The sequence below is a fragment of the Trichophyton benhamiae genome, assembly GCF_000151125.1.
Source record: "Trichophyton benhamiae CBS 112371 chromosome Unknown contig00070.0, whole genome shotgun sequence".
NCBI lineage: Eukaryota > Fungi > Ascomycota > Eurotiomycetes > Onygenales > Arthrodermataceae > Trichophyton > Trichophyton benhamiae.
The window spans coordinates 85,906-98,380 of NW_003315101.1; the positions used below are offsets into that span (position 1 = coordinate 85,906).

The 12,475-nt window shown below is 45.9% G+C and overlaps 4 protein-coding genes across 4 annotated transcripts; all 4 read left to right on the plus strand.

Moving 5' to 3' along the window:
• Positions 1-404: 404 nt before the first annotated feature.
• On the plus strand, positions 405-1,861 carry ARB_00225 (succinate-semialdehyde dehydrogenase, putative; the record flags this gene model as incomplete). The annotated part of the gene is made up of 2 exons (XM_003013361.1): positions 405-1,690; positions 1,744-1,861. 2 exons carry the CDS (start codon positions 405-407, stop codon positions 1,859-1,861), a joined length of 1,404 nt encoding a protein of 467 aa, XP_003013407.1.
• Positions 1,862-2,553: 692 nt separating this feature from the next.
• On the plus strand, positions 2,554-5,145 carry ARB_00226 (raffinose synthase protein Sip1, putative; the record flags this gene model as incomplete). Its single annotated transcript, XM_003013362.1, has 1 exon — positions 2,554-5,145. The coding sequence occupies one exon, from the start codon at positions 2,554-2,556 to the stop codon at positions 5,143-5,145; it is 2,592 nt and encodes an 863-aa protein (XP_003013408.1).
• Positions 5,146-6,058: 913 nt separating this feature from the next.
• ARB_00227 (uncharacterized protein) lies at positions 6,059-7,631 on the plus strand (the record flags this gene model as incomplete). The annotated part of the gene is made up of 3 exons (XM_003013363.1): positions 6,059-6,249; positions 6,330-6,672; positions 6,738-7,631. The coding sequence occupies 3 exons, from the start codon at positions 6,059-6,061 to the stop codon at positions 7,629-7,631; spliced, it is 1,428 nt and encodes a 475-aa protein (XP_003013409.1).
• Positions 7,632-8,201: 570 nt separating this feature from the next.
• Positions 8,202-12,034, plus strand: ARB_00228 (uncharacterized protein; the record flags this gene model as incomplete). Its single annotated transcript, XM_003013364.1, has 4 exons — positions 8,202-8,582; positions 8,654-8,825; positions 8,882-11,280; positions 11,333-12,034. 4 exons carry the CDS (start codon positions 8,202-8,204, stop codon positions 12,032-12,034), a joined length of 3,654 nt encoding a protein of 1,217 aa, XP_003013410.1.
• Between the last annotated feature and the right edge of the window lie 441 nt (positions 12,035-12,475).

The following is a 12,475-nucleotide window of genomic DNA, read 5'->3' on the forward strand; positions in this document are numbered from 1 at the left end:
TGAGTCAAGTCAGCATAGCTCAGCCATCCAGGTTAAATAGCTGTCCTGGCCTCTATTCTTTTCTGCCACATTTACCATGATGACAAGTGCTCTTCGTTCGATATCTAAGCAGTTTTCTCGATCGCATATTGCATTCTCTGCTCGCATTCCCCCACCGTCCTACGGAAGACGACATTACGCAATGCATACAGTCCCTCAGGTAAGTAGGAATATTTTGATATGGCCTATTGAGATAACATCTAACGTGGAAACCACTCTAGTTGAAAGATAAATCTTTATTTATTGAAAAATGCTACGTTAATGGAGAATGGGTAGATGCGGGTTCTGGAGAGACATTTGAGGTTCAAGGTACTGTCCTCCCGTCACCAAATGTATGATTTCAAATTCTGACTATTACCTGCTATATGAAACTCCATACAGATCCTTCAACTGGTAAACTCATTGGCACCTGTCCAGAATTCACTCCCGCCGACACACAGAAAGCAATCGATGCCGCTGTTTCTGCGTTCCCATCTTTCCGAAAGACCACTGGCCGCGAACGCGCCAGGATGCTACGAAGATGGCATCAGTTGATGATAGACAATGCCGAAGACCTAGCAACTCTGATCACATGGGAAAATGGGAAACCGTTAGCTGATGCGAAAGGAGAGGTCAACTATGCTGCTAGCTTCTTCGAATGGTTCAGCGAAGAAGCCCCCAGGATATATGGTGATACTATTCCGGCTACAGTTCCTGGAAACAGAATTATGACAATCAAAGAGCCTGTCGGCGTTTGTGGATTCATCACGCCCTGGAATTTCCCTGCAGCTATGATCACGCGAAAGATCGCACCTGCATTAGCTGCTGGTTGTACTGTTGTGGCCAAGTCTCCGGGAGAGACGCCGTTCACTGCAAATGCAATTGCTGAGCTGGCTGCCCGTGCAGGAATTCCAAAGGGTGTCGTAAATATAGTTACTGCATTGAAGAACACCCCGGAGATCGGTCTATCTCTTACAACTGCTCCGGAGATCCGCAAAGTATCCTTTACTGGCTCAACGGCAGTAGGGAAGCTACTTATGAAGCAGTCCGCATCTACAATGAAAAAGTTGTCTTTCGAACTGGGAGGAAACGCACCCTTCATTGTATTTGACGACGTTTCTGACGTCGACGCTGCTGTTGCCGGTGCCATTGCATCGAAATTCCGCAGTTCAGGTCAAACGTGTGTGTGCGCTAACCGTCTTTACGTCCAAAGAGGTGTCTATGATGAGTTTACATCTAAATTCGCAGAAAAAGTGGGAGGATTCACCCTGGGCCATGGGTTTAATGAAGGAGTTACACATGGACCCCTCATTCACTCCCGTGCGATTGACAAAGTACATGAACATGTCAGCGATGCTCAAGCGAAAGGCGGTAAAGTAATTATCGGCGGGAATAGAGCTCCTGAACTCGGATCGAACTTCTTTTTCCCTACGGTTGTTACCGAGATGACAAAAGATATGCGAATGGCATCCGAAGAAACCTTCGGTCCTGTAGCCGGCATTTATCCGTTCGAGACAGAGAAGGAAGTCGTGGACCTTGCCAACGCTGCTGAAGTCGGCCTTGCTGGATATTTCTATAGCAAGGATGTGCAGCGCATCTTCCGTGTTGCCGAAGCCCTGGAAGTGGGCATGGTTGGTGTGAACACGGGCATTATCAGTGACACGGTTGCCCCGTAAGCATCTCACCCTTCTACTTTAGCACAACATCGACTGACTTTAAATCTAGATTTGGTGGAGTCAAACAGAGTGGATTTGGTCGAGAGGGTAGCAAGTATGGAATAGATGAATTCCTTACCATCAAGACGGTGACATTTGGAGGCATGGGAGGTGACCTCCAAGGTTAATGCCGTATCACATCACATAGGTAGCTAGTTTGTTTATATTAACAGGTTATATAGCATAAACAGAATGGTATAAGTATTGCTCTCAGTAGCTGGATGTCTTCCTGTGGTTATTTTCATGCAGAAATGACGTTCACATGAGGCAGTCAACTAATTGGTTAACCATTTGGCTGCTTTAATTACTTTGAAAATGACTTGCTTGCATGACCAACCTGCATCCAATAGATCCCATGGCCACCAAGGTCCGACCACACTAAATTAACTAGTGAATATACGGTAACTATCGAAATAAGGAATATATTAGGCCATCCTTTGTTATATTCGGCCGCTTATCCGAAAGTGATAAAGAATTACTCAACTACTGCTTGCTTAGACCGAAGAGGGCTCCTGTGGAAGCCTTCTATCCCAACTTCTTCATAACTACTAGACGGTTCCGACCAGCTCTGTGGATCGTAATAGAGGAAGATCTTGCAATAATATATATCCCAGCTTAAAGATGTGTCTTCTTTCTAATATAACATCGTGGCCGCCTCTGGGCCAGATTACATTTATGCAACAGAAAAGGGGGACACAAGATAATACACACGCCACAAATGTAAGGACAACAGAACAGTTTTTCCTGCTGCACTTGAGTAGTGTTATTTTAGGCATGATGACCTTTTCTAATTGATTCTTACTTGGAGGTTAACACATATATGCAACAGAACTTGAGGTTTACAGTGGTGCTTGAATCAAATCATCAGTTTCCGGAAGAGTCTTGTGAGGTTGTCGTTTGGCACAATATTTGCAGTGATGCCTGGACAGGACTTGAATTAAAGAGTTCTCCTGACTCTCAGTTCACTGTGATTAGTGAGAACACTTCAAATGAATGCTTCCGGAAAGCATTCGTTGCCGAAATACCGCTTCCTAAAGAGGGGAAGCATGCGGAGTTTACTATCAAATACAAACCAAGGGCAGACTGCGCATGGCAATGGGCTAATGAAATGTTGAAATCTAAGAATGGAGAGATTATTATCGAACCACCGAACCCTTTACCGAATGACAATACACACTCTCTGCAAAACTACTTGCATTCAATAAACAACAATATTGACGTTAAACCTGGGCGAAGTGACGTCGCAGGTGCTTTGCTTTGGAATATCAGCTGCCAGGTTGAGCCGGCCGTCAACGGAGAGAGCAAGACTTCCAAAATCTTGTTTGGTACCCCGAAAAACTATGTTCGAACCTTTTCTCTTGTTCGAGCTTCGGCATCTTGGCTAGCACCACGGCACGGGACGACAAGCTATAACTTGAACGAAGACGCTTTAGTCTCATCCTTCGTATACAGAGATGGTATCGTGTTGGTCGTGGTCTCTGTGAGCGGCATTGACAATGTTTTGACCGTCTTCCAATCTGGTAAGGAAGGTGAACTCATCATAAGTTCAAGAAATGACAACAACCGCGCAGCGAAGAGTGAGGCTGTGGCTGCAATTGCTAGTTCATTTGAGATAGCCATGGCTGCGGCAATATATGAAGCTCGAAAGAAATCGCAAAACTATTCAGTGGCTTCACAGCGTATATACCAAGCAGCTAATGACCAAGAGCTGGCTCAAACAGTGGTAGACAATGGGCTAACACCCAAATGGCAACCGGAGTGGTATGATGGATTGTCATACTGCACGTGGAATGCACTTGGTCAGAATTTGACTGAACAAAGTATTTTAAACACTCTTCAATCCCTTAAGGAAAATGGGATCCAAATTTCCAGCCTTATTATTGATGACGGCTGGCAGTCTCTGGATAATGAGGGCCAATCGCAGTTTGAGCGGGGTATAACACGTTTTGAAGCAAACCAGTGTGGATTTCCGCATGGCCTACAGCAAACAATTGCTAAGATCCGTCAAGAAAACGAGGGGATCAAGCATGTTTCTGTATGGCACGCTCTGTTGGGTTATTGGGGCGGCATTTCGCCTGCTGGTGAAATAGCATCCAAGTATAACACAATAGAGGTCGAAAGAACAGGGGAATTCGCCTCCAGCAAAATTAGAATCGTCGATCCCGATGATATACCTTCGTTTTATGATGACTTTTATACCTTCTTATCGTCAGCAGGTGTAGATTCAGTGAAGACTGACGTCCAATCTGCCTTGGATAGCCTTGAAGGCGCGAGCATTCGGCGGCGTTGTATAACAACGTACCAGGATTCTTGGTCCAGAACCTTGTCGCGGCATTTTCAAGCAAGATCCATATCCTGCATGTCCCAGACACCTCAAATCATATTCCACTCCCTCTTACCCACCAACAAACCTCGACTCATACTGAGAAACTCAGACGACTTTTTCCCAGATATAGAATCTTCTCACACATGGCATATTTTTTGCAATGCCCACAACAGTTTGCTGACAAGATATCTCAACGTAATTCCAGATTGGGATATGTTCCAAACGTCCCATTCCTATGCATCGTTCCATGCAGCTGCCAGATGTGTGTCAGGTGGCGTCGTTTATATAACAGATGATCCTGGAAAACACAACCTGGCTATTATTAACCAGATGACTGCCCAAACAACGAGAGGTGACACAGTGACCCTACGCCCCAGCGTTGCGGGGTACAGCAGAGATGTGTATAATAGCTATGACGATGGACATCTGTTGAGAATTGGGTCATTTACCGGCTGGGCGAGAACTGGCAGTGGATTCTTAGGTATATTCAATATTGCGTCAGAAGATACCTCCGCTCTCATCCCTGTGTCCGATTTTCCTGGGGTCTTATCGGGTAATGATAACGAATATATTATTCGCAGCCACAAGTCGGGGAACGTCACAAAACCAATGTATCAAGCTGATACCCACGCAATGGTGCTTGTGACACTGAGGCCAAGAGATTATGATATTCTCACCGTGTATCCTGTTTATGCATTTGATGTGCCCAAAAAGTCGAAGTCCTGTGCCGCAGGAACAAAATCGCGACTTAAGGTTGCTGTGCTGGGGCTGCTCGATAAAATGACGGGAGCCGCAGCTATAATCGGATCAGATATATCAATGGTCCCGGGAAATGACCTTCGGTTTAATGTTACGCTAAAGGCACTTGGAAGATTGGGCCTATGGATTTCTGACTTGGCAGAAAGGAGTATCACGGACAACTTCATGGTATTGATCCATGGGCTACCAGTGCCGGTTGAAACAGTGCAGCGAGGGATTGATAGCGAAAGCTGTATTCTGTCAATTGATGTTCTAACTGCTTGGAAGAAAATGGGTTTGGATTCCGGACGGAGTAATGAAGTGGTTGTTCAGGTACTGATGATGTAGTGAAGTGTTGTCAACCACGCTCGAGGCTTGAATTTTAGCAGTTAACTTACTAAGTAAACTCACCCAATTGTAGAGTTTTGCGCGGCAATCAGACCCACACCCCATGCTCCGCGCTTATCGCGTTAATATTTTTCCTGGTGCAAAAAGCTCAATCGTTAATGATATCGGTGCTTGCTTCTCTGTGTCAAAAAAGGCGTGATTATGATGCGGTCTTTGTTGTACAAGCCCCTTTCGAGGGACATACCTTCATTATCGTGTGCTTTATTTCGAAATGGGACCACAAGTCGGAAAACTTCGCTCTACCCTCCCAGATCAGTGCCCGGCGCCGTCCAAAGAAGATGCATTACGCAAAGATACTTAGCCCGGATGGCCGAGGCAGAGGCGCAATGGGAGGGTTGGGCAAATGAAATCAGAGAAGGGAAAAGGCAGAGCTTTCTAAGCTTTATGGAGGAAAGAGGGCTGATTCATTCAGTTATTGGGGGGTAATCTCAATAGTTTCCTATTTTTTTTATAGCTCTGACATACATTGCTAACCGATTTATTCTATTCTTTTTCTCATTTAGGGACCGTGATGCCTTGGATAAGATGATTACGAATAAACGAGTAGGGCTGTACGCCGGAATCGACCCTACAGCCCCATCAATGCATGTGGGACATATGCTTCCGTTTATGATTCTTGGATGGGCCTACGTACATGGGATGAAATCGGTCTGGCTTGTGAGTAACATCTGGTTTTTGAGACCATAAAGCTGTTAGGAGCTATTTTTCAAAGGCTATCTTCAGTTTTCGCCTCGGCTTTATTAACGTGAGGTGATAGTTGGGTGGTTCTACCTCAAGGGTTGGAGATCCTACCGGGCGAACGACAGCACGACCCGTTCTTAGCAACGCTTCTCGAAAAGCCTACATCGCCAACATGCATATGCAACTAAAAAAACTTGGAGCTTCATTCGAAAGATATGGAGGCAAGCACGGTTACTCGTGGGAATGGGCTTGGAGACGAGCACTCGAGAACAATAATACTTGGTGGAATAAAGAAACGCTAATTGATGTCCTGGGTACTCTTGGGCAACACGCAAGGATAGGAACAATGCTAGGACGAGAACCGTATGTTAAACCTCACCCAAGGTTTTTTTTTTTTTTTTTTTTTGGCTATGTATCATGTCTCCTAACGGCCGAGGGAATAGGGTAAAAACGCGCCTTGAGAGCGGAAGTGGTATGTCCTTTACCGAATTTTGTTACCCGATAATGCAAGCATGGGATTGGTGGCACCTTTATCAGAAAGGAGTTATGATTCAAGTCGGAGGCTCTGACCAGTCTGGCAACATTCAATTCGGAATTGATACCATTAAGCAAGTCTTAAAAACCTCGCCGATAGAAACTAAACCAGGCGAAGACCCAGAATTATCAATGCCGTTTGGACTTACAGTGCCTTTGCTCACTACATCGACGGGGGAAAAGATTGGCAAATCTGCCGGTAATTCGATATGGCTCGACAAGGATATGACGTCAACTTATGACCTTTACCAGGTGAGTATATATATACTGTTACCTTTCTCGCGTGTGATTACAAGACTACGGACTGACAGAAATAGTACTTCATGCGTCAACCTGATCAAGACATGGAGCGGCTACTAAAAATGTTTACGTTTCTCCCAACCTCCCGCATCCCCGAAATAATCGAGGAGCATAACAAGGCCCCATCCCGTCGGGTTGCTCAACACACTCTGGCGCAAGAATTTGTGGAGCTTGTACATGGTCCTAAGGAAGCTGAGGAAGCATCCAAGGCCCATAAAGCCATTTTCCAACCTCAGGGCTCAACATCAACCAAGTCAGACGCCAAGTCAATACCTTTATTGCCCTCTGGAATTCCGGAATTTATCAATGCTGGAGTAAACAAAAAAGCCCCGCAGATGAATGCTTTTACCGCCCCCACACATCACCTAGTTCTACCTCGCTCTCTAGTTGTCGGACAATACTTCCACAAGATTCTCTACTCTGCTGGAATGGTCTCCTCCAAACAGGAAGGACATCGAATTATTGTCAACAACGGAGCATCCGTTGGCTGCATGCCCAGTGGTGCGGAGCAAATGGGTGACGCACTAAGTTATGTCCCTCTCAGAACATGGCCCGCTGATGTTACAGAAAAATTCCTCATTGACGGGAGCTTGCTGATTCTGCGAATCGGGAAATGGAGAGTTAAAATTATCAAAGTTATCAGTGATAAGGAATTCGAAGAACAGGGCTTGACTGTACCGCAGTCAGAACCGGAGAAAGAATCGATAGCCGAACAACAAAAAGACCGAGATCTGTTCGCGAAGAAACGCAGAATTGCTGGGCGACAAGTTCAACGGCCTGGTATTGCCGGAGGCTCTGCTGGCGGCCGGAAACCAAAGATTGTTTCACTCCAGGAATGGACTGACCAAAAGGAGAGAGAAGAAGAAGCAGAGCTGGCGAAGGAGAAGGAGCAGCGACAGGCGTGGCCATGATACCTCATTTCTTCGTTGCTGATTTCATTTCGAGCGTTGTCGTTATACACGGTGCATGCTGTACACTAGTTTTCTTCATTGGGTTACGGTTTTCCTTTAGTGTTTGGCGATTGGATGGCACTTTAGATCTCCCTGGGTCAAATCACCTTATGCTTTAACGCAGTTTTGTATAATAATACTATATACCAATCTCACTTGTATTCTGTCTCCTTGGGCTTTCTCCGTGTTCTCCATGGAGTATCAGGTACAGTAGGTTAGTACCACTGGGGTGGCGGGGACCGAGTTGATTACGTAATGACTCGGAATGGAACATAGATATTACGATTTGTCACGTGCCGCGTCGCGCTCTACGCGTTTTCGTGTTCGTCTGATAAGATAAGCAAGCACTGTTAATGGGAAATCCCAAGGGGGATTTTCTTCCAACGTTCGTCCATCGACACACACCTAGCTGTTACTGTTCTCGTTCAGCTTCAATTTCTAGCACTGTCTCTCATTTACCTGCTATTATTATTGTACATTGATGCACTCCAATCCCCCCCCCTCCATTGCTTTCTTTAATTCCTTGTGAGAATGGGATCATCCGCCCAAACGACGCCTGCTCCGTCTCGCGTCCTCAAGCGGTCAACACCAAGTACACAGAACATGAGCAAGACCCAAAAATCCATCTTGGGATTCTTCCAGCCTAAATCGTCTCCTTCGGCTCCATCAACCTCCCAGCGAAGTTCCAATCTACCAGCATCTTCTCCGTCTGGAGCCAGTCCACTCAGCGAAACAACCACCAGCTCGGTGAGAGCCAAATTTTCGAAGCAGAGGCTAGATGACGATCAAAATATTACTCCAGTTCCGAGTAGTGATGCAATTGAACCTCCCGAAGAAGACACACCGACCGCTGTGAGGAAAACATCTGCAGGGAACCATGAGTTCTCTACCTCTAACACATCCAGCAGACGGGTATGCTACCAATGTTCCCAGAAGTACCTGCTGTATTAGTTTCTTGAATATCTGGACTAATTATTATCTAGGCGAGGACGGCGGTTAAAAGTTATGAAGAATCTGAGGACGAGGATGTTGTCCAGCCAGGGAGAAGAAACGCACGGGGGCGGTCTCAGAAGCGAAGAAGAACTGGGGATCTCAGTAGTGACGAAGAATGCTTTAAGCCCGATGAGGATGATGACGAAGATAAATACATAGATGGTATGGTCATTGCGCCGTTAAGCATAAGTTTTAACGATTGAGCTGACCCATTGCAGATACTGATGACTTCGTTGTCCCAGACGATGAATCAGAAGAAGAATTGAAGTCATCTAGGAAACGAAAGCGTCCTTCCAAGGCACCGTCTAAGAAAGAATCCAGCAGCCCACCACCTATTCCTGGTGATGACATGGACTTGGAGATCCCTCAGTGCACGTCTGCTTCCACCCAAAAGTGGCGCTATGACCCCGACAATGTAGAACCATACCAGCCTCGAAAAGCTCTAGTCAAACCAGAGACACACTCCAGTAGCAAACAAAAAAAGGCCCATATGACGGAGCCAGAAAATCGATACCCATGGCTTGCTAATATTATGGATATGGATAAAAATCCACTTGGTCATCCTGACTATGATCCCCGTACTTTATACATCCCACCTCTAGCCTGGACCAAATTTTCGCCATTTGAAAAGCAGTATTGGGAGATCAAACAGAAATTCTGGGATACCATTGTGTTTTTCAAAAAGGGGAAATTTTACGAGCTATACGAAAATGATGCCACTATAGGTCACCAACTTTTTGATCTCAAACTTACGGATAGAGTCAATATGCGTATGGTCGGAGTTCCTGAAATGAGTCTTGATCATTGGGCCAACCAATTCGTTGCAAAAGGATTCAAGATTGCTCGCGTGGACCAGTCAGAGTCTGCATTAAGCAAAGAAATGAGAGAACGTGAAGATAAAGGCAATAAGATGGGAAAAGCACAGAAAGAAGACAAGGTCATTAAACGAGAGCTAGCATGTGTTCTGACCACTGGAACCTTGGTGGAAGGGTCAATGATTCAGGGCGATATGTCCACATACTGCGTGGCAATCAAAGAGGCTATTATTGATGGCTTACCAGCTTTTGGTATATCGTTTGTCGATACAGCTACCGGGCAGTTTTTCTTATCTCAATTCGTTGACGATGTGGATATGACAAGGTTCGAGACCTTTGTTGCCCAGACCAGACCCCAGGAATTGTTACTTGAGAAATCTGTTATGTCTACCAAAGCCCTCAGAATATTGAAGAACAATACCGGCCCAACTACTCTCTGGAATTATCTGAAGCCCGGGAAGGAATTCTGGGAGGCTGATGTCACCGTTCGGGAGCTTGACGCAGGTGACTATTTCGTTTCGGAAGACAAAAATCATGCATCCGCCTGGCCGCAGGCATTGCAAGACGCTCGAGATAAAGATTTGGTCATGTCTGCTTTTGGGGCTCTTTTACAGTATCTTGAAATGCTAAAAATTGGACGAGACCTCATCACCATAGGAAATTTCACTTGGTACGATCCAATCAAGAAAGCATCCAGTCTCGTACTGGACGGGCAGACCCTAATCAACCTTGAAATATTCGCAAACACATACGATGGGAGCTCGGAAGGAACACTGTTTCAACTACTCAACCGCTGTGTTACGCCGTTTGGGAAGCGACTGTTTAAACAATGGGTTTGCCATCCCCTGATGGATATCAAGAAGATCAATGCCCGGCTTGACGCTGTTGAGTCCCTGAATGCAGATAGCACAGTGCGTGAGCAATTCTCGTCACAGTTGACCAAAATGCCGGACCTTGAACGGCTTATATCTCGAGTTCACGCTGGTACATGCAAAGCCCAAGACTTCGTACGTGTACTTGAGGGATTTGAACAAATCGAGTATACAATGGGTCTTCTGAAGGAAGCTGGGTCTGGTCATGGATTAATCGGCCAATTGATCTCTGCCATGCCGGATCTCAACGGTCTCTTGAAATTCTGGGAGACGGCATTTGACCGCGCTAAGGCTAGAGAAAGTGATATCTTAGTCCCAGAGGAAGGCATTGAGGAAGAGTTTGACGCATCCAAAAAGAACATTGAACAATTGGAGGATGAATTAGAGCAGGTACTACAACGGACCAGGAAGGAGTTAAAATGTTCAACCATTGTTTTCAAGGATAATGGCAAAGAAATTTACCAACTCGAGGTTCCGATTAAGATCAAGAACATACCAAAATCTTGGGACCAAATGTCCGCCACGAAGCAGGTTAAGCGATATTACTTCCCAGAGCTAAGAGCATTGATTCGAAAACTACAGGAAGCTCGCGAGACACATGCTCAGGTTGTGAAGGGTGTTGCTGGCAGATTTTATGCTCGATTTGACAAAGACTACTCGAGCTGGCTTGCAGCTGTAAAGATAATTGCCCAGCTTGATTGTCTGATTGGATTAGCCAAAGCTTCCACTGCACTAGGACATCCAAGTTGTCGTCCGATATTTGTCGATGATGAGCGCAGTGTACTTGATTTCCAAGAACTCCGCCACCCCTGCATGATGCCCAATGTTGGAGACTTCATTCCTAATGATGTCAAACTTGGAGGGGATACATCAAATATTAACCTTCTGACTGGCGCAAACGCAGCAGGAAAGTCTACAGTTTTGAGAATGGTCAGTTTAGCCTCTACACCCGGTTTTGTTACCCTCAACTTACCTCTATTAGACTTGCACGGCAGTTATCATGGCACAAATAGGTTGTTATGTCCCTTGTGAATATGCCCGCCTAACTCCGGTTGATCGTATTATGTCCAGGCTTGGGGCTAATGACAACATATTTGCTGCTCAATCCACCTTCTTTGTCGAGCTTTCCGAGACCAAGAAAATTCTCTCTGAAGCAACCCCCCGTTCCCTGGTCATATTGGACGAACTAGGCCGTGGAACTAGCTCTTATGACGGTGTTGCCGTGGCACAAGCAGTACTTCACCATGTTGCTACTCATATAGGCGCTCTAGGTTTCTTTGCTACTCATTATCACTCACTCGCAGCTGAATTTGAGGGGCACCCTGAAATTGCTGCTCGCAGGATGCGGATTCATGTCGACGATGCTGAAAGACGTGTGACTTTCCTCTACAAACTAGAAGATGGGGTCGCCGAAGGCAGTTTTGGAATGCACTGTGCCTCAATGTGCGGCATTCCATCCAAGGTGGTTGAAGGTGCAGAAGTCGCTGCGAAGCAGTGGGAACACACAAGTCGGATGAAGGAGAGTCTAGAGAAACGAAAAGGCGGTGGACTGATTGGTCTGGGCTGGTGGAGTGATGTTTCCTGGATCTTAAAGGAGTCTGCGCAGGCAGCTGATGAGGCTACTCGGTCAAAAAATGGTGACCGTGGGGTTGAGATACTCCTCAAGGCCATTGAAGCGTTATAATCTTTACGCACAAATAACCTTGCAGCGTTCAGAGTATCTATCTTTCATTGAATATCTGCTGTATAACTACTTGGCGTGGATAGTAACGCTACGCCATTATTCATTCTAGCACTCGTGTGTATCATTACCGCTTACTTATAGTTAAGCATAGATATACTCACATCTCCTAGATTCTATATAATAACTAGACTTTAATCCTCGACTTGCAAGGTTCCGCGGCTCCTTTGATTCACTGGTTCCAGGGAGCAGGATCGTAACCATCCATGTTAGTCACATACTCTTCTCCGGCCTTGACCCAGCCCTTAATGCCACCTTCAAGAATAAGGCTCTGAATACCGCTTTCCCCTCGTTCCTGAAGATAGTCGGCAAACCAGCCTGCCGCCCGGGGCCCTCGGCCATTGCATGAACCTGTTGCATATATCAGCCAGCTATCATAGCCAA